The sequence below is a fragment of the Physcomitrium patens genome, chromosome 23, assembly GCF_059467195.1.
Source record: "Physcomitrium patens ecotype Gransden chromosome 23, ASM5946719v1, whole genome shotgun sequence".
NCBI lineage: Eukaryota > Viridiplantae > Streptophyta > Bryopsida > Funariales > Funariaceae > Physcomitrium > Physcomitrium patens.
This window is the reverse complement of record NC_143432.1, coordinates 246,237-266,863: the sequence shown is the minus strand read 5'-3', so window position 1 is coordinate 266,863 and position 20,627 is coordinate 246,237. Positions and strand designations below refer to the sequence as shown.

At 40.3% G+C, this 20,627-nt stretch overlaps 2 protein-coding genes across 17 annotated transcripts; both read right to left on the bottom strand.

Moving 5' to 3' along the window:
- Positions 1 to 8,497: 8,497 nt before the first annotated feature.
- Positions 8,498 to 15,515, bottom strand: LOC112275783 (DNA replication licensing factor MCM6). The gene is made up of 18 exons (XM_024506414.3): positions 15,210 to 15,515; positions 14,610 to 14,798; positions 14,297 to 14,425; positions 14,032 to 14,194; positions 13,435 to 13,628; positions 12,960 to 13,158; positions 12,434 to 12,520; positions 12,079 to 12,308; positions 11,756 to 11,870; positions 11,527 to 11,601; positions 11,169 to 11,309; positions 10,844 to 11,047; positions 10,561 to 10,722; positions 10,315 to 10,370; positions 9,745 to 9,911; positions 9,437 to 9,544; positions 9,162 to 9,292; positions 8,498 to 8,959 (listed from the first exon to the last, which is right to left on the bottom strand). Exons 1-18 carry the CDS (start codon positions 15,299 to 15,301, stop codon positions 8,768 to 8,770), a joined length of 2,634 nt encoding a protein of 877 aa, XP_024362182.1. The 5' UTR covers positions 15,302 to 15,515; the 3' UTR covers positions 8,498 to 8,767.
- Positions 15,516 to 16,185: 670 nt separating this feature from the next.
- Positions 16,186 to 19,826, bottom strand: LOC112275784 (putative xyloglucan 6-xylosyltransferase 3). Of its 16 annotated transcripts, none has more exons than XM_090246792.1 (4): positions 19,446 to 19,826; positions 19,177 to 19,324; positions 18,662 to 18,776; positions 16,186 to 18,273 (listed from the first exon to the last, which is right to left on the bottom strand). In XM_090246792.1, exon 4 carries the CDS (start codon positions 18,041 to 18,043, stop codon positions 16,679 to 16,681), a length of 1,365 nt encoding a protein of 454 aa, XP_090102918.1. In that variant the 5' UTR covers positions 18,044 to 18,273; positions 18,662 to 18,776; positions 19,177 to 19,324; positions 19,446 to 19,826; the 3' UTR covers positions 16,186 to 16,678. The 16 variants fall into 16 exon arrangements, with proteins under 16 accessions (XP_090102918.1, XP_090102919.1, XP_090102914.1 ...); XM_090246793.1 differs by having other exon boundaries at positions 16,186 to 18,461; positions 19,177 to 19,318; XM_090246788.1 differs by having other exon boundaries at positions 18,642 to 18,776; positions 19,611 to 19,826.
- Between the last annotated feature and the right edge of the window lie 801 nt (positions 19,827 to 20,627).

The following is a 20,627-nucleotide window of genomic DNA, read 5'->3' as shown; positions in this document are numbered from 1 at the left end:
TCTAGAAGGTTCTAAGGACTATGTCCCTAATATCACCCCCTTCTTTAGCTTCGAGGTCTCTGAGAAGCAATGTTGTTGTTAATCAGTACCAACGCAAGAAAATGAAGATCTGTTGCATAACGTTTGCTATGAACTCCAACTGTTATTCACGAGGAAAGTGGTTCATCAGTCCTTGAAGCCAACGGTCGTGGCCCACTTCTTCAACTTTTGAGCAAGCATGAACTTCTGTGTCCTCATTGTGAAATTGTCCTGCAAACACGCCTTCTGGCTGACCATCGTAAGCAGGCTCAGACTCAAATACAATCACCAGTGATCAGTTACTTGGTATCCTCCGTCGTCGTGGTGGTGTAGGCGATTTTTCATCTCGGGGTCGCCTTCGTGAGCTAGTCGGTTGAGATGATCTGACTGGCATAGTATCTATCTCTTGGCTATCCATATCAGAAGACAAAACTATGGCTATTGAAAAAATTCTATTTTATCTTGGAAAAAATAACTACATCAACTATGAATTTTGGTGGTACTATCTCCCTTTCTTATATTCTTGGGTGAGCAAGCTTCAGAAGGAAGCTATCGTCGAACCAGCTTAGGTTTATGAGGATGTTGTTGATGAAACTCCTGTACCTTTTGCGACGCATTGGAGAGATTTTTAGTTGGCTCCCATGTTTGCTTATTAATGTCGTAGCTATACCAATGAATAAGATACTCCAACTTGCCCCACCTTTGCCGTGAATCCAACACCTTTTCAACCTCTTATTCCTCGTGGTTCTCGATCTCAATACTAGGTGGCGGACATTGCACTCTTCTAGGAAAAGATGATTCTCGATAAGGCTCCAATAGAGAAACATGAAAGATTGGATGTACCTTCATAGAAGCCGGTAATTCCAGACGATACGCTACTAGATTGATTTTCTTCTAGATGATAAATGGTCCCAATCTTCGATAGTCCAACTTATCACATCGTCGCTTGGTCTTGATATTCCGTCGAAGAAGCCATGCTTTATCTCCAATTTTGAAAGTAGGTGCTTGATCCTGAAATCTATCTACAGATGCCTTGTAGGATTCTTGAGCGGATTGTAATTGAAGCTTCAACGTATTTTGAAGCTCTGATAGTTGATTTGCAAATCTTTCAACTGCTGAATTGTTATTTGTTGATGGACTCAATAAATCAAGCTTCAGATGATATCCATAGTTGGAAAAGAATGGTGTATATTGAGTTGACGCATGGAGGGTGTTGTTATATGCAAACTCAGCTAGCGACACATATGTGGTCCAATCGTCTTACTGATAGTTGATGCTGCATCGTAAGTATTGTTCCAAGACTTGGTTCAACCGTTCCATTTGGCCGTCAGTTTGAGGACGAAAAGTCAAAGAAAGCTTAATATCCGTCTTCAATATTTGAAAGAGAGATCTCCAAAACTTTGATACGAACTGGGTTCCTCGATCTGATACGATATCATCTGGTAGTCCATGATATCGATATATATTATCGAGAAAGAGCCTTGTTGTAACTTCATTGGACAATGTCTTCTTGTAAGGAACAAAGTGCGCCATCTTTGTAAGCCGATCTACTACACAAAGATGCTGTCAAATGAGTTTGATGATGGCAGGTCCGTGATGAAGTCCATGGAAATTGAAGACCATGGTCGATGTGGAATCGGCAATGGCTGTAAGAGTCCATAAGGGTAATATCGAGGATTCTTGGATCTTGAACAGTTGTTGCAAAAGAGGATAAAATCTTTCACATCCTTCCACATTTGAGGCCACCAAAAATCTCGAGAAATAAGTTCTAAGGTCTTTTTGAATCCAAAATATCCCGCAGCTGGAAAATCGTGGCGAGATTGAAGAACTCAAAGTCATGTTGGTCCTTTTGGGATATATAACCACTCTTCAAAGTATAAATGATCTCCCTCCACTTTGAACTTGTCGTCATTGGCACGCTCCTTAATATCAATGGCTACTGAATCTTCAATGGTTACGACACGTACCTGATTCAGGAAGTCAGCATCTATTGGCACAATAGTAGCGCAAAGTTGAAATTGCTCTCGCTTCAACAATGTCGTACATTGTTCATGAAACGCTGCTTCTCTAGCCTTTGGTATAAGATACGATCTCCTCGATAAGGCATTAGATAGTCTTTGCTGCTTTCTAGGTCGATAAGTGATAACAAAATTGAACCTAGATAGCAATATACTCCACCGAGCTGGACGTTGATTTAGAACTCGAGTCGACATGAAATACTCCAAATTCTTGTGATCTGTGTATACAGTCACTATGTGTGCAGCTCCTTCAAGAAAGTGATGCCATTCTTGGAAAGAATCTATTATAGCACGAATTTCCTTATCGTGGATCTCATAATTGATTTCAGTAGCAGAAAAGTTTCGAGAATAAAATGCAACCGGATGGAGCTTCTTTTCTTCTTCCATTTGTGAAAGTACAACTTCCAAAGCAAAATCTGAAGCATTAGTTTCTAAATAAAAGACCTTTGTAAAGTCTAGATGTATTAAGATTGGAGCTGTAGTAAATGCAGTCTTTAGGTCTTGAAACGCCTTCTCCGCTAGAGGTCCCCATTCCAGCTTATCCTTGCATGTCAACCAAGTGAGAGGAGCAGCAACTTGAGAGTAATTCTTGATGAAGATCCGATAGAAGTTGGCAAAACCAAGAAAGCATTATACGTCTCTAACCGTCTTCGAAACTTCCCAAGACACGATTACTTCCATCTTCTTGGGGTCGATCTTCAAGCCTTCCGTAGTCGCAATGAATCCCAAAAACTCCATCTCTATTTGATGAAATAAATACTTCTCCAACTTGGCATAAAGTCCTCGCTCACATAGTTTCTCCAAGACCAAATGAACGTGCTTTTCATGCTCTTCTTCGTTTTTGGAAAATATCAATATATCATCTAAATAGATGACAACAAAATTGTTAAGGTGCTTTCAGAAAATGTCATTCATCATATGTTGAAAGACCACTGGAGCATTGATAAGACCAAAGGGCATGACATTATACTCAAAAAGGCCATATCTTGTACGGAACGCTGTCTTCCACTCATTTCCTTCTTTGATTCGTACGAGGTTGTAAGCTCCCTTTAGATCAATTTTTGTAAAGATCCTTGTACGTCTAAGTTGTTCTAAGAGACCAGAAATCAAGGATAACAGATAATAATTCTTTTTTGTTACCTTGTTGAGGCTTCGATAGTCCATGCACATCCGCAACGAGCCATCTTTCTTCTTCACAAATAAGATGGATGCTCCAGCTGACGATTTTGAATGACGGATGAAGTTCTTGGTTAGATTCTTGTCGATGTACTTCCACAACTCCGCCATCTCCGTCTGCGATAGATTGTAGATTGGACCAAAAGGTAGTTGTACACCTTCCTGCAAGTCTATGGTGCAATCATATGGTCGGTGTTCCGGTAGCATGTCGACATTCTTCTTTTGAAACACGTCTTTAAAATCCTTATATTGCTCAGGTATACTTGTTGTCGAGATCTTCTCCCTGATAGTTGGAGCCACATAAATGACAAACAGTGTGCCTTCCTTGGACGATCTTATAAACGCTCTTGCTCCAATGAATAAGAATTTCTCTATTTGGGGTTTTCTACTAGGCTTGCTCTTGGGTGGTTTTGTGGGAAAGGTCAACTTTCGCAACCTCCAATCTATGAATGGGTTATACTTTTCCAACCAGGAAAGACGAAGAATAATAGGATTTCATGGGATTCTAATAATATTGAAAATAATATGACTACTATGGCCCTTAAACGCCACTTCTATAGGTTTTGATTCATGGGTGACACTACCAAACAATAAAGGTCGCCCATTTATGGCCTCAACGTGAACATGTTTGGATTTTTATACTAAAGGGATCTTATGACACTTCGCAAATTCTTCATCTAAGAAACAAGGAGATGCTCCTGAATCTAATAATGCTAAAGTTCTCAGTTTCTGAGGGCCAATAAGCAAAGAGATTATAAAACAAAGGGCAGGTTGAGGACAAAGAAAGGAATCTGGTTGTTGTTACGATATTTCATTGTCCAGCCGCACGGTTCTTATTGTGGCTGGGTATCCTCGTTTTTCTGAACAAACACGCCTCTAGTCTTGACAATACATCGGTTTTGCTTCTTGGGGCAGTTTCCAACTTTGTGGCCTTCTTCACCACAATACAAGCATAGACCTTCCTCCATACGCCGCTTTTTTTCTTCTAGGGTAAGAGATTTGACACGTATCGCATCAATTTGCATATCTTCTACCTCTGAATGTGAATTCACGCTGCTTGTCGACGTAGTTGGGGCGTGTCAAATCCTATGTTGTCTTAAACTTTGGTCTTGGCAGCATTGGAATAGGCGATTATAGCACTTCACAACTTGGCTAATAGCTTCATTGAGCATTTGTGGATCAAAAAGAGTTAACAACAAATCCTTCACATCATCCCTTAAACTCCAATAGAATTGATTCATCAATGTTTCTTCATCCCAATTGATGTCGCATGCTAATTGCCTGAAGTCCGATGCATAGACTAATGTAGAGCGCATTCCATGTCGTAGTGACCGGATCTTTGTTGTAGCCCATCGAACCTTGTCATGTTCACCAAATGTTTCTATAAATGCTTCCAAAAATGTTTCAAATTTATTTAGTATGGACGATCGTTTCTCAAACAAAAGAGCAAACCATGATAGAGCTTGCCTTGTAAGTAAGGTTCCAACAAGCCCAACACGTGACTCCTCCATTGGATAGCGTTCGGGCTGTAAAACTGTTATCAACCTAATTTGATTGACAAATCCTCGAAACTTGGAATGCGTACCATCGAACTTGTCTGAAAGGCTAACTCGGGACTCCTTATGTTGTAGAACTAGCGGTGCTTGTCAAACCTGAGGCAAAGTTACTTCTCCAAGTGCAAAAGTTTGAGGTTGGTGCAACCTAGATTATGCCATCCCAGATGCTCCATCATTATGAAGCCTTGCCACGACTCCTTCAATCTTTGCAGTTCTTTGCGATAACGTAGCGAGGGCATTCATGATAGCATCTAACTTGGACTCCGAACTTTCCGTCATACTAATGTCTTGGCCTCTGGCCATTCTAAGAGAAAGACATAAATGACTCTACAAGAAGACAATATTGGTTTAGAGGAGGGTACTCCGCAACCTCTGAAATGCCTTAAGAGCTTCAAGAAAAGGGATAATCCACTTTCTCTAAGAAGAATAAGACTCCAATATTGTAACAAAAGAAGTATCAATTTAGAGGAGGATAATTCGCAACCTCTAAAATGCTAGTACACTTCCAAACAGAGGGGTAATTTGCACTTTAACGAGGAAGAAACTAACTCTGATATCTGAGGTGAGTGAAGTCTCGACAAACTATCACGAACACAGAAATATAGACTCGAGATCTAACAAGAAGTTCAAGAAGAACTGGCAACAACTAGATTAATCAGATGAATACAAGAACAATACCAGAGAGGTGAGCTAGAGCTCCAAGAGATGTGTTGTTGAGACTGAAGAACTCTTCACCCTCAATTCCAATATATACTCCTATTTAGGAAGCTTCTCAAGCAACTTCTATCAACTAGGAAGCTTCTAGAAGGTTCCAGAGACTTGCTTTTAGAAGGTTCTAGAAACTTATCTCTAGAAGGTTCTAAAGACTATGTCCCTAATATCTTCTACCAACTAAGAAGCTTCTAGAAGATTCCAGAGACTTGCTTCTAAAAGATTCTAAAAACTTGCCTCTAGAAGGTTTTAGAAACTTATCTCTAGAAGGTTCTAAGGACTATGTCCCTAACATCTATAGAATATTGCCATCTTAGTTAAATCATATATATGGATTCAAGAATGAAACCTTTGTCTTTCTTGTAGATGACTTTTTTATGTTCTTGTCTTAGTTCAAAAATCTCTAATTTCTTCATATTTAGCAATAGTCATTTCTAACTTCTTACATTTACTAATAATTTTTCTATTTTTTCTTTTTGATTGTAACTAAAGTGTATTCCTTCTTTAGAGTTTTGTTATGATTGATGTTCTTGACATATAAGCACCATCTAAAGTTATATTTTAAATTTATTTTTATTCTAATTTTAGATTGAGATAACTTATAAAAAAATATGAATTAAGTGAGTTTATTTTTCTATTAAATGGAACTATATCCAACTAACTAGTATATCATAATTATATCCTTTAAAAAGCATTATTTCCATTTCTATTTAACATGCCTCTAACTAGTCCTTGTGATTGTCTCTAAAAAATTTTATTTTAGCATCTTGCTATTTTGACATGTTCTAATAAAAATAGTGCAATTAAATATAAAAGTCATTATTGGTATATTTCTATTAGTGCTTGGATGATAAAAATCATAAATTTCTTATCTTTCTTAGAACTTGGTTAGTCCATAAAGAAAATACAAAAATTAAATTTATAATTAATATTTTCTTTACAAGGTTTTATTGTTTGAACATTTTAAAATTTGTAAAATCTCTTAATCTTAACAAAAGTAATATATGTATATATATATATATATATATATATATATATTTTCAAAAAAATAGTGCTTAATTTACATGCTTGAGTTTTGTATGACTTTATCTTCTTTTTTTAGAAATAAAGTATTTTATTTATTTTATTTGATATTAGCTTTTTGAAAAATAAGAATTTGATTAAAAGAAAAGTCGGAAAGAAACTTTGAATTTCTTCTCTTATTCAAAAACAGATTCATATGTGCAAATTGTATTTATTTAGTTTTAAAAACATTAACAAAGCATTTATTGCATAATGTGTTTGGTATACATATATATACCAGCATTATTGCAAGAGTTATTATTAAAAGCAATTTATTGATTCACATATCAAAGGATTGTTTGCATTTAAATCTATCAAATAACTAAGAAATAACAAAGATTGCAATATAAAGAATTTTCAATCACATATTGACTTTTGATTTATTTCAATTATAAACAGTGCTCTTTCAAAAGCTTTTAAAACAGAAAAGAAACAACACTTTATTTGTTGAATTGTGTCTTAAAATATTTATTTATATTTATATTCATGTTGAATGTTGAATTTTATAATTACAACACTTTATCCAAAAATATCATTTTCTGTAATGCCACTCAAAGAATAAATGGTAAATATTGTAAAAAATACTAGAAGGTGTAAAACTACAAATGTGTTCATGAAGAATTTCTGTGTCCTACAAATTTGTCTCTAGACTTGCAAAGAATAGAAGAACTAATTATGGAATCTCCCTTAAAACTATGAGACTTACAAGAGAGTAAAAAATGTGTAAATCATCAGTCCAAAGTTATGAATAGGTGTCCATAGGATTCTAATTTCAATTAGAATAAATCACAATCAAGATCACCTAGACTTAGTATACAAAACTCTCAAAAATTTATGTATAATGTTGTCTAGGTTTAACAATTCAACAAGTTACAAAAAAAACTTCCATCTTTGAATAGTAATAATTAATACAAGACAATTTAAATAATACAAAGTTACAAAATGTTTTTTTTATTGTATTAGCTTCATTTATGCTTTTCATATGTTCTTTTTAAGCTTAGCATGCATTACTATAAGATCAATTCTCTTCGAATAAGTCACTCTAATTTTTTCGGACTATCTATTATCTTTGTCATCCACAACAAATAAATTGCTCTATAGAAAGTTACAAAAATGAAAAATGAAAACAAAGAGATCAGAAATATGGAGATTGTTTTGAATTTGTTAGATTTTCAATTAAATTTATCAATACCTTTTATATTTTTTTGGTACATGTGTGTAAGGATTCTTCTTCAAAACATCATTATTTTGTATACAGAACTTTGTCACCAATTTCTTCATAGATTGTACATCCTTTTAGTCTTCAGATAATCAAAATTTTACACATATATTAACACTTTGGTGCTAAATAAAATGAGCAATATGAGAAATTTTATGTATCATCACAGAAAGATCAACTACAAAGACAGCTACCATATAACAACATAGACACCGACAATACAGAAGTTAAAAATACGAACAATCAGGAGGAGTAAAATGCACACTGTAATTCCACGGTATTTTTTCAGTTTCTATTTTTCCACATTCATTACCGAAATCTGTATTAACAGTGATCCCAGTCCTCATTGTCCCACCGAAAAACCAATTGAAACAACGAACAAGAGTGTTGGCCCTTACAAAAGATAAAAAACAAGACATAACAAATCTTTGGTTCGTTGCACTGGTCCCCTTCACATGATTATACAAATGACAAAAATTCCAAGTGAAATTTTCGTAGTTGACCAATTACCATTGCGATCTTCAGAAAATATACTCGAATTCTAAATAAATGAGGTCAAAGGACTGCTTTAATATTCTTTGCATGGTGCAACCCAAAGGATACGGAGATGGATTCATTTACAAGTGAGAAGGTGAAAAAATCAGACATCTCAGTCTTTAACTTAAGACCATTTGTTCCTTGATAGTACCTACGGACTAGCAAATAAGACGAATTTTTCAGGTGAAACTTTTGAATCATGAGACAAAAAAAGAATTTATGTTTGTTTTAGAGCATGAAATAAGAACTATTACATTAGCTTTGGGCTAGTAAAAGAAATTGTTTTGGACTTCCAGCATAAAATTTCACGAGAAAAGTCAAACAGAGAGTCGGGGCACATCCTACACACCTGGAAATGATCAAGAACGAACGGTAAATGTTAACAAGCTTAATGAGCTTGAGGGTAACGGCCCACGCTTCGAGTCAGTTCACAAAAGTCTAGCTAAAATCATTCCATCTCTATTCATCCTTCAATCAAGAACATAATTAGGGTTCACCGCTAGAATCCGCTCGTCTTCAGCTCTAACTGGTCTGGGTGCTTGAACTGGTGTTGAAGCATCATCACCATCTGCAATTGTCGCTTCCTGAGCAGCACTAGCTGCAGCTGCTGCTTCAACTCCATCATCCAGCACGATGAGAACACCCTCTCGATTTATCAAATGCTGTACGTGTACGACCATGAGTAAACACAAATGGATTCATTGTCAAACGTGTATTTTGACAAAGCTCAAACTTTACAAGTATTTAAATTGTGCGAAAAGATCTGCATTACATTCTTGCTGTGAAGTTCCTAGTCGAAGAAGTGGACAGGATTTTGAAAGTAATCTAAATCGGTAGCATGAGTGCAAGGATATGTTCAGGCACCTGAATGATAGCCTTCACCCGTTTCATCTCCTGCGCCATCTCTGCTATCGATTCGAATGGCTGTTTCTCGTGCGTCTCTTGCACATACCAATTTTGCAATTCCCTTTGTTTCAACCCTGCTGCTTTGGAATCTGAAATACAATCAGATGATGCAGGATCTGTAAGACGTGGGAAAAGAATCGCAAATGTGATTATGAAGAGAAATGGGATTGTCGCAAATTCTTAAGATCATCCGATTAGTCTCACCTAACCTAATTGGGATATTACCAACTTACCATCTTGAACCGAGTCCTCAAGCTGCCGCAAATGCATGACAATTGCACGGGTCACTCTCTGGAAGTGTTCAAATGTGACCGTCATTTTTTTCTTCGAATCTCGATCCCCTGAAAATTCAATAATGTCTATGTTCACTCAATCTAGATTTCACAATAATCATATCACATCCAACGATACATATAAAAATGAATGGTTCTCGACTTCGCAGAGATCTAAGAGTGGGTAGAACTGCCGCGCATCAGTACTATGGGTAGTCTTCCAAATAACAGTGCATGATGCATTTGGTGTAAAGGACTAAAAAGGACACCTTCACCGCCATTTGTTGAATGAGGCTGTTCGTCTTCATCAACGCCGTTGTTATCTGGATCCCTATCCTCGCTCATGGGTACAGCAACATCGTGCCCATTTTCCGTTGGCCTATTGCCAAGATCTTCGTCGGGTACATCATCTAAATCAATTGCATGCGTCTCCACACTGCATGACTCAGAAGATAATGTGAAGTATCATATATGTGAGCAGCATGCTCTTGAAAGGGAATTGGAAGTATCACATTACATAGTATTCACTTTTGACATGCTCTCGTAATACGAGAATATTTTATTGGGGGGTTCCAGTGAATTTAATGTAGCAACCAGACAGATGTGCAAGCGACCTAGCTGGGGTGTTCGACCCAATGAACTGTAACCCTAAACCTCCACTTCAAACTAGCCAGCAGAAATCAAACCATTCATGCTTTATTATGGCTGAAGTTGCAGTTTAAAGATCGGTCAGCAGGAACAAATCCACTCATTAAGTGATTTTATGCAAACTGAGCGCGAAGTGTCAAAATAATTTGTAAATAGTAACACAACCTGCTAAGCAAAACTGTAAGACACACCTGATGATCGACGTACTGAGAAGCCGTCTTGCCTCTCTTACATGGGCTGGTCGAACCTGTACAATTTTACGAGACCCGCAATTAGTAGTACCGAAAGTTGGCGGAGGTCTGCTTCACCATGATTTAAACATTAATGTGCTTAGTTTAAGAAACAAGCTTCACAAACTAAGTAACAAGATGAACCCCAGCTTCAACCAATATACTATAAATGGCAATATACAAGAAAGGCCATTGATTGGGACTTACCTCAGATGAAAGGTGACAACGAGCAATTGCCTCTGATAGCCTAACAAGCCCTTCCAGCTGGCGGACAGTAATTCGGTATGCGACTTGGCTGCCTGGAAGGGCATCACCACGCCTGAGTGCAACATATGCCTCCACCAGCACCTTCCTAGCCTCAGCTGATAACTGCCCCATATTGACAGCGTTTTGTCAGATTAGCCAGCAAATATGGTGTGTCTCTGGTTCGAGCCTTCAAGTTTGCAACTTGATATAGTAAAACTACCGGTTTGAAGATAGATGAGAATACCTGGGGTTTTAAACTTCGTGCATATGCAATGTAGCGCTGCAACTGAACAGTGGCAAACTCCGGAGAGAGAGCCTCTTCCTGGTGTTGGTGAACTCTGACAATGTGGCGAGCTACGTTGTAGTCCATGATATCATCTGGTTCATCAATCATTACATGTACCAAGTCGAATCTCGAAAGAATAGCCGGTGGTAGTGCAACGTTATACTGTCACAAAACGAGAGCTATTTCGGCGTCTGGTAGATGGATGTTCGCAATGAAACTAAAAGTGTAAACAAATAAACAAATAACTAAGAACCATTTCACAACAAAGCCAGTAAAAACTGACCTTCAAGGGTTTAGACTTATCATAACGACCCCCTGAAGGATTAGCAGCTGCGAGAATGGATGTGCGAGCATTTAATGTAGCTTGTATGCCAGCTTTGGTTATACTTATCGTCTGCTGTTCCATAGCCTCGTGAATTGCCACCTAAAGACGTATTATCAAAGAGACAAACTCAGAGCCTTAAAAGACTTGTATTGAAAGACTTCATCGCCTGCCTTTAAGCTGACGAAAACTCACAGAAACATTGCATAAACCGAAATTAAAGCTACAGTGACGCCACTACACAAATCATTAGATAATTGCAAAAATTCAGATCCAATAGTGCAATCTCCAGAATATAGACTAACAGAAAGAAGCATACTTGATCTTTGATGTCCATCTTATCAAATTCATCTATACAGCATATCCCGTTGTCTGCCAACATCAATGCTCCTGCCTGGATGTTCACAACACCAGATTAATAAGCGCCGAAACTTGATGAAAGAAAAACGTGCAAAAAAACTTTACACCCCAAACTCTCTCAACCGAATTAGTGCAACACGTGAGTGACGAGTTCTTTGTGGAGTTGCAACTACGATGCACCACAGTACCTCAATACAGAATTCGCCTGTCTCAGGTTCTTTGACAACACTGGCAGTGAGGCCGGCAGCTGAGCTAGATTTTCCAGATGTATAAACAGCTCTCGGGAGAAAGCCAGCCACGTACCTGTAACCACGAGTACATCAGAGAGATATACAATACTATCAACAAAATTTGCAATTTGGGTTACTTCCAGGCTTAAAATACAGTATATTATTTATAGCGACGCCCGACATCCATCATATATGAGAATAATGTTCAGTAGAATTTGATGGCATCAAACGACGACTTTAGAAGTTTGAGAATTCTGGATGAACGGGTGATTAATTCGTACTTGAGAAACTGAGATTTGGCACAACTAGGATCTCCAACAATGCAGACATTTATGTCTCCCCGCAGATTTATTCCCTCGTGCGTTCGTTTATGTACACCTCCGAACAACATAAGCAATATTGCACGCTTTATGTCCTGGTGCCCGAAAACAGTGGGAGCCACACTGTTGATTAAGCGGTCGTATATCTGTGGCTGTTGTGACATTCTTAGCACTTCTTCCTTCTCTTCATCCTGCATTGCATTTCATGTGTCTGTCATAAGTTTACAGACATATTTCCTTATCGTTACGAGAGCCTATGAATCAAGAAAGATATCTGGAAACAGCCGCATATTGAAGGGCAAGGTATCACTCTTACTTTGAGTTCAAGAGTATCTTCATCATTTGTATCACCATCCTTACCACCTGAGCGAATATCAATTCCATCTTGCTTTCTATCTGCAGCCTGCAAATGAGTAAAAAAACAGAAACCTTAATCATCAGATTTGAAGATATATTCTCATTTCAATAGTGGTTTTAACACTACATTACACAGATACATGCTGTGGGCTTTGAAATAATCGCAAACGCCTTCAAGGAGACCATCCCTAGGCTTGTGGGCCATAAAAGAAGAATCGATGAAGTACGAGTAATCTGTGGACCATATATATATTCTGGGAGGTAATAAAGAATAGTCTAGTCGATGTGATGGTCTAGCCTTTCCAGTTAAGGAATACAGATGTACAAAATATACAGGAAACACATGCAGTTGTGATCATAACTAAGTGCAAACCACCCTAACAAAACATGTGTGATGGGCAACCTGCGATGAAATCATGAGCATCGTTAAGTGTCTAGATACGAACCACGAAAACTCAGCTGAAAATAACTACTACGAATGTTACCTGGACGGAGTTAGCTACAAAAGCAAGACGGTATGAAAGATCCCGGACGCCAAGGGCTTTGATGCCACGTAGACCTTCACCTCCACCGCCACCGCGGTTACCTCTTTCGCCAGCCTTCCGTCTAGATTCCGCCTTATCGCCTGGGGCAGAAATAGCAGCTATGTCCGGGATCACCACTACTGTACCAGTGAATATACACCTGCAGAGTAGCAGAGCAGCATTCTTAATCGACTATAATCTAATCATCATGAAGAGTAGCAAGAAAGTAAAGAATTCACAAATCCAAGCAAGTCTGTCCCAACAGAATGACATGTGATATGAGAAGCATCTAGATTACAAAAGCACTCTTATTCGCTTCTTAGGCACTGGCTAATCCAGTACCTAAGCTCACAAATAATGAGATAACACGATCAGAGGACTTAGTATATCTTAGTTCATAGGCTGATAATTACGGGGAAAATGTCAAGACACTCACTTGTCACCGGCCCGAGCGCTTTCAACAATCTCGTGACGTAATATAATATCCAGAGTTCGTGGTAAAGATCCAGCAGGTATTTCATTAGAATTTTCTTGCATCCTCACTCGTTGCCAATCTGTGAACGTGCACTCTTGCCTTACGAGCGCCCACCTCTCAGAATTTGAGCAGGTTGCATTGGTACAAACCACAGGCTGATACACCCCAATAATTCGTGTCAGACGACCAGCAGGCGCTACAGATTAAACATTTCACCTGAACACAGCAAACTCCTTCATGGAAAAGCAAGATACAGGGAAATCGAGATACAAATTGCAATCAAACAGTTACTTCAGCTCTCAAACACCAAAATAGCGAGATGGGATGTTCACAGTCCAATTCGGCACCTCTCAGATTTTTACTTCATACAAATTACTTTTTTCACTTTGTTTCTGAAGAATAATTTAATATAAATACGCCCATTTTCACGAAGTAAAGAAGCTCCTAAAACGCATCCTTCAGAGGCTAACCACTCAAGTGAAAGAGCAAAAACACTGCAGGTGGCGACATTAATGAAACATCACATTAAGATATTCCAGAAACCAACACCATGCGTACCTGAGTATACTTGAACTGCTGCAAAACATTCTTGATAACAGTTCCACAGTCCAAGCACTTAAAACTGCCGGCCAGCAACTCTGGTCGCACTTCACTAGTTCTTGTAACAACTCCACTGACTGATATAAGCTTTCCAATTTGAAAAGTATCTAGCTCCCTCAATCTGCCAGTACGCATTCCCGTCAGATTGGTAACTTAGAGACGATCCAGATGAGAATAGTTAACTTATTATGATTGCACATACGCAGCAATCGAATTAACTCACTTATGTATGCGAGGGAGGTTGTGGAACGCTAGCCATATATCCTTGCAATTCTTTTCATTCTGGCTTTGAATACGTCTAGTGTGTTGAGCTGCAAATTGCTGCATAGCATCCTTCAGAATTGATTCAAACCTGTCCCAGCGACGACGTTGCATCAAAGAGTAAAAATTCCATGCTTCAATACGTACGTACAGGCAATAAAACAAATTGCTTTATAATGGAGAGGCGAAATATTAGTGGATGAGAAAATAAGAAGTGGTTCCAATATAAGGAAATGATGGTCGAATTGACTAATGAAAGAACCTGAACAATGTACCTCAAATACTGTTCAGAGACAGCCATTTGTAGCGTATTGTTGTGCTGCATGATGTGGTTGAAATCCACGGGCATGGTTGTAGAACTGCAGTTTCGCATCTTCTCATACTCCTCGACATATATATGAGGCCGAGCATCTGTATGCATATCGTCACTTGCTTGCGGTTGCGCCACAGTTTCAGCTGTGAACCTGCCACAACTCGTGAGGTTAATCACGATTCCGTCACAGAAAGGTCAACTCCTAAGACCGCTGCTGTATCACGACATAGCCACCGCTGATAAAAAAGATACGAGCACGAACATTCGGGAATCAAATGCACTCACATTGTGATTCCATGGCATTTTTCCAGTTTCTAGTTTTCCGCAATCATTCCCAAATACCATTCTTGTACTCTGGTGATCCCAATCACCATTGTAGCACCAACAAACCAATTATAAATGCTAGAGCAACAGTATGAAACCCTCGTCGGGTATTTACTCTCACAAGGACAGGAGCCTATTCCAAACCGGAGGAAGGGTCCGCGGGCATAGTGCTGCCTCTCTATATAAATACGAATGCTGTGACGGAAAATGACCAAGAATCAAAGGCAAGGAGGCTTACCCGATTAGAAAATCAAGGAAAAGGCGCTTCACAAGCATCCCGGCGGTCTCATCACTTGAATTGAACAAAATGTCCTCCGCAACACTCCCCATTGTGACAATCTCTGTTTAGATTCTTCAGACTCCACGTAACGAGGACCAAAACCCAAAAAAGAACTAAAACCTGAAGTTGTAGCCACAAGTGAACTATCCTCACTCGACTTCAGTTCCTCATGTGAAGCTCATCGAGGCCATCTCGAGCATGTGCGATCGTGAATTCTGTCTGAGCCCCTCGCAACGTCGCATGGTCCAAAGGCGAAGACGAAGATCTGAGTACCCTAATTGGCGCCATTTCTCCCGCCATTTCTCTCTGATGAGGATGAATATCGCGTGAAATTTCGATAAAGCTTCTATTTATTCATCCATCTCGCCTCAGTCGATGGCGATGGATGTTCATTCAGCCGAATATCTGTGTTAACCAGTTCTGGCAGCACTAAACAGAGCTTAGAGGAGACTCCTGCTCCTCTTCCTCTTCCTCGGGTGGGGTGGCTCTGGTTGGGTTCAAAACATGGTTTCAAAACATTATGTTACTTAATAAATTATATTATATGGAATTCTTATGCTTAATTTTTCTAATAGATATTGGAGGCAGAGAAGATGGAACCACAACATATTCAGATTATTTCAAGTTCAAGCTTCTAACTTGATTGTAAGCCCGCATTTCAAACAAGAGTTCTTGATGTAACTCTTGTATTTGGTTTGGCAGCGCGTGATTGTACGACGCTAATTCTGACAGATTTGGAATACACTTTGCAATTGTTTCTTAATGCTCATATAACAGATGGAAAGTGAACAAATAGGCTGACTTCGTTTGACCTGTAAGTCTGAGGAATACATTCAACTGCTGAGTTGGTCAAAATAGTATTTTGAAAACGAACTGTCGCTTATTTCGATATGTTCGTAATATCTTCAACATGCTGTGGGAGTTTGGCCCAGGGTTATTGACGAAATTTCATTAAAACCTGGGTTTAAGTTTGCGCAACAGAAGGGCATGTCTGAGTAAGTAGGTTTCATACTTCTGTGTTGAAAGTACTACCCAGATTTCTATGAATCATTTTTTGATGCGTGTTTCATGTGAGTTTGTCGAATAGACCTAAAAATCACAAATAAGTGAATTTTTCGAAGATTTAACTAACCTACTAGATGGTAAAGTAGCCGTCATTGTGACTTTTGTTTCGTGACGAAAATGTCTGCGCTTCCTAGAACGTCATCACTTGGTCTACGTACCAGTCCAGAATCCACAAGCATGACGTACTCGCTCTAACCGACTACTGATTATTGTGGCAGGAGCCGAGTAGGGTGACAACAGCTGAACGTCTAGAACGATGGAGGAAATGTGAAAGAAAAGCCTCAATTATGATCTGATTCGAAATGCCGAGACCAGGTGTCATGTTGGACTGGCGCAACATCATCTTCTTGTGAACTGTTCGTCTAAGTGTCACTTGCTGTCAAGTGAGTGGCGATTCTGTCGGATTTGGTGATGATGGCAGGGAGCTGACGGAGACCAAGAGGGTTGGAGGTGTCATTGCGGATGCGTCGCACTTTGTATGTCTCTAAGGTGCGGTGCTGAAAACCGTAGTGCTCCAGAATCTGGTTGTCACCGAAATTGAAAGCGCGTTCCATTTGTTTCAGGCATCGCTCCACAGAGTAGTCGCCGTAACTACCGCACGGCTTGCATCCTACGAAATGCGTGACAAACGGCCATCGATCATCGCCAGTGCCAGGTTTGTTCTTCTGCATCATCTCCTCGTAGCGCTCCACCAGTATTACCCAGTAGCCATGTAGGTAATACTGATTCTCTAAAAACACTTTGGATGCCCACAGTCTGGCCTGTGTAACCAGCAGGAAGATAAGTGCGCTCTGATCATCAGCCTCGAACTCCGGGCGCCCTGTAAGCGTGGCCGTGAGCTGCTTGCCAGCTTCTACACGCACGACACCCTTGGGACCCATGGGCGCCCAGGCGTCCAGCAGATCCAGGGACCACTGACAGTTACGCAAAAGAAAGCTTCCAGTGTTGAGTCCCACCCAGCTCTTCATCTTGTAGACCATCTCATCGAAGCCATGCAGTACCATGTTGTGATCTTTGTATTTGTCGATGGGGAGCTCAAAGAGCATGTCCGTGAACATAGCGTCCGAGTCCATCCACCAAATCCACTCTACCTCTGGATGCTGTAACATGAGTTTGCGCAGCAGCGGCAGCTTGGCCCAAAACCCTGCCATCTCTTGGTCCAAGTGCGCCATGTTGTAGAAGATTTCAATGTCATGTAATCTGCAATAATCCATCTTATTCTTCAGGCTCTTGAGAAGCAGATGGTCTCCGGCAGGATTGTCGCAAGGCTTAGGTTGAGACCCCGTAACCAACAGGATTCGGTCCCTGCCGCGACTTGTCTTTGCCATTCTCGGGTGCTTCTGCAACCACATCGCGCGTTGCTCGTCCCAGTTGCTGATGTGCGGCCCCAACTTATACGGCAAACTTGAGTCCAGGACTGGCTCTATATCCGTCTCGGGCTCGGTAGTCGCGCTGAGGACGCGTCGGGGCTCCCGCGAGCTTTTCTCATCACTGAAGATCTTAGGTTGAGCACTGTGCTCTACAGTGCCCTTGCGCTGTGATCCAAACGACGTGCCGATCGTCCCCCGCAATACTAATACCGTGACAAACCCACACAAGATGGTCACCCGTAAATTATGCGCCATCCTCTGCAGACTTCGACCTCTAGGTAGCGACCATTTTGTTGATGCTGACGATCCCGGGTAATTCATCAATTTTTGCCAGGCGGAACTCTTCTTCAGATTCATTCTCGGTGCTCTTTGCTTCTATACTGACGAATACTCCTGAATGAGCGCTATTCCACTCCTTCCTCACCTTGCCTCCAGCTAAGCTCAACAGTTCTCTGCTTCTCAAAAAGAAGTACCTTGCACACACTGGTGTATCGGCCTCACGGCAGCTGCATTACTGCCGGAGTTTGAATATTTTTCTAGCCTTCAAGGATGGTTGGAATTGCAGTTCTTCATCCCCGAAACAGATTCTGCAAGCATATGAATATTGTCAATTGCTGCTCCAGTATCCATTGATCACATTTATCTAATTCCCGTGTGAGACACCAACAGCGACCATGTTTACGGGAGATATCCTTCCTGTAAGCATCATGTTTGACCCAGTAATTCAAAGACGAGCTACCAAGAATTATTTGCCCTGTTTTGAAGAGATGAGGAGCTGCAGCAGACAACCAAGGTTCAGTCAAACTTGTGATCCCTCTCGCATTAAATGATCAGCTGCTTCACAAGAACACCTACACAATAACGTCGGATATTTAAACCCTTCGTTATGTTTTTTTAACAATTCAGAGAATCAAGGGGCGGGGTTTATAAAGCTATCGATCAAGAGAATAATTACAATTGAAGGTTGCAACCCGCCTGGATTACGTCCCTTTGGTTCGTTTTGTAGTTCGCCGAAAGATCTAACGGAATGGTAGATAGGGGAAAGGAAGAGAAACGCCCTGGTCAGCTTAAGAGGATTGCCACACTATCACTGCAATCCAACATGCTTGATTTAGGAAAACGAAAGGGAGAAAACGCACGTGCTAAAAATGAGTGGACTTGAGCTCAAAAGACAACTATCAAAGCCCCCTGGACGCGGAATGATAAGGAGACAGAAATTCGAATAGACACAAGCATTTAAAATTTGCAACCTGCATGAAAGGTTTCCGAGGAGATGGAGAAATACGGACTAGAGACTGAGAGAAACTCATAAAATTAGGAGAAAGACTGTCTGACTACATCGCTCTGTGTTGATTTCCTTCAAATTGCAGGATGCGCAGAAATAATTTGTGCAGAATTATTTTAACTAATTGCTGTGAATGAGAAGTTCCATACTTGACTAGCTTTACCAAAGAACAAGAACTAAAGATGAAGTTTTTTAGCACAATTACCAAATACCGAAAATTCCGTTTGTCAGACTCAAAATTGCTCCAATCACAACTCAAGAAGCATAATTGAATGTGAAGACGACCACGAGTCAGTTTGACAGCACAAACGATTGCTTCAGTCGGTAAGAAGAATATATCAGTTTGTCTGTTCCTGCAACACAGTGTCAGAAAGGAATGAATTTTCCTTAAATTTTGTTCGGCCTGCTTATGCAAGTCAAGAACAACGAAACAAGATTGATGGGGCTCCTCAAAAGTTGACGAAGTAAACTCACAAGGTTGTTTAGATTTGATCATCAGATGGAAAAGCTGAAGTTCTTGGGAGGAAAACAAGAGAATGGGAGGAACTGCTGTAGTAGGAAAGTCTTCAAGATAAACGTGGATATGAGAGATTGGCAATCAATGGAAGGACGAGAAGAGGTTTAAGGTGTGAGTGTAACCTGGGGTATGGAGGACGGCTGTGACGTGGAATTGTTGGGTAGAGATTGGAACGCAGCTGAGCGAGAAATCAAGAGCAAGGAAGTATAGATGAGGTGGGGTAAGAGAGGAGTGAGAAGGGATGGGGAAGGTCGTGAGAAGTCTGAACGGCGAAGGAGAGATGGGGAGAGGGAAACAGAGAGACCGCCTGCCTGTTTTGGTTTCTTGGGAGCACCCACTCGGTTTTGACTTCTGATGACAGCGTTCCAAGTTACTACTTAAACAGCGCACGCCTGGCAATGACTCACTGATCAAAGCAACAATCAGTCGGACTCACCTCGACTGAGTCGTGGCCGCCGTGGCAGCGAAGCTAGCGTGGTAATAGACCCACAGCTGTTCGTTGGCAAAGACGCACCAGAATCTTTCTCCAAGCAGGTGGCAAGTTAGTGGCAACAAATTATCCTATAATATTATTTGGTTGGGTTGCCCGTTCATGACCCGTCATCGCGCCTGTGCTGGTAGTGCAGTTGGGATGGACTTCTTCGTGCGGAGCTAATCTTGATCGGTTATTGCAACAATAATTCCCACTACTCAGTACCCCGCATCCCGTAATTCAAGACTGCTCTGTTCCTTCCATCTCGATCCCTTCCCCTAGCACTCTGTTTGCCTAGCTCACCCTGTTTTGTTCTTGGTCATAACATTTGCGGGACCCACCAAGTCCCATCATTGTTGAAATGCCATTTACTTTGTGCCCTGGCTGCTCAATGGTTAACTTATTCAAATAATTATTTTCTCGCAGAATATGGAAACACGGTGAGTCACGCATTATTCTTTTTGACTGGGTAATATGAAATATCCACAGTTGCTTCACCCGGAAAGCCATTTCCACAGTGCTGCTCTGTATTGAGTCAATTCATATTCCACAGCATACAAATCATACTGGTTGACTGCAGGTCCCATCAATCATTTGAATCGCCCAGATATCATGGATCATTCCGATGAATCCACTCCACCCCACACCTTTCCGTTCACTTCCCTTT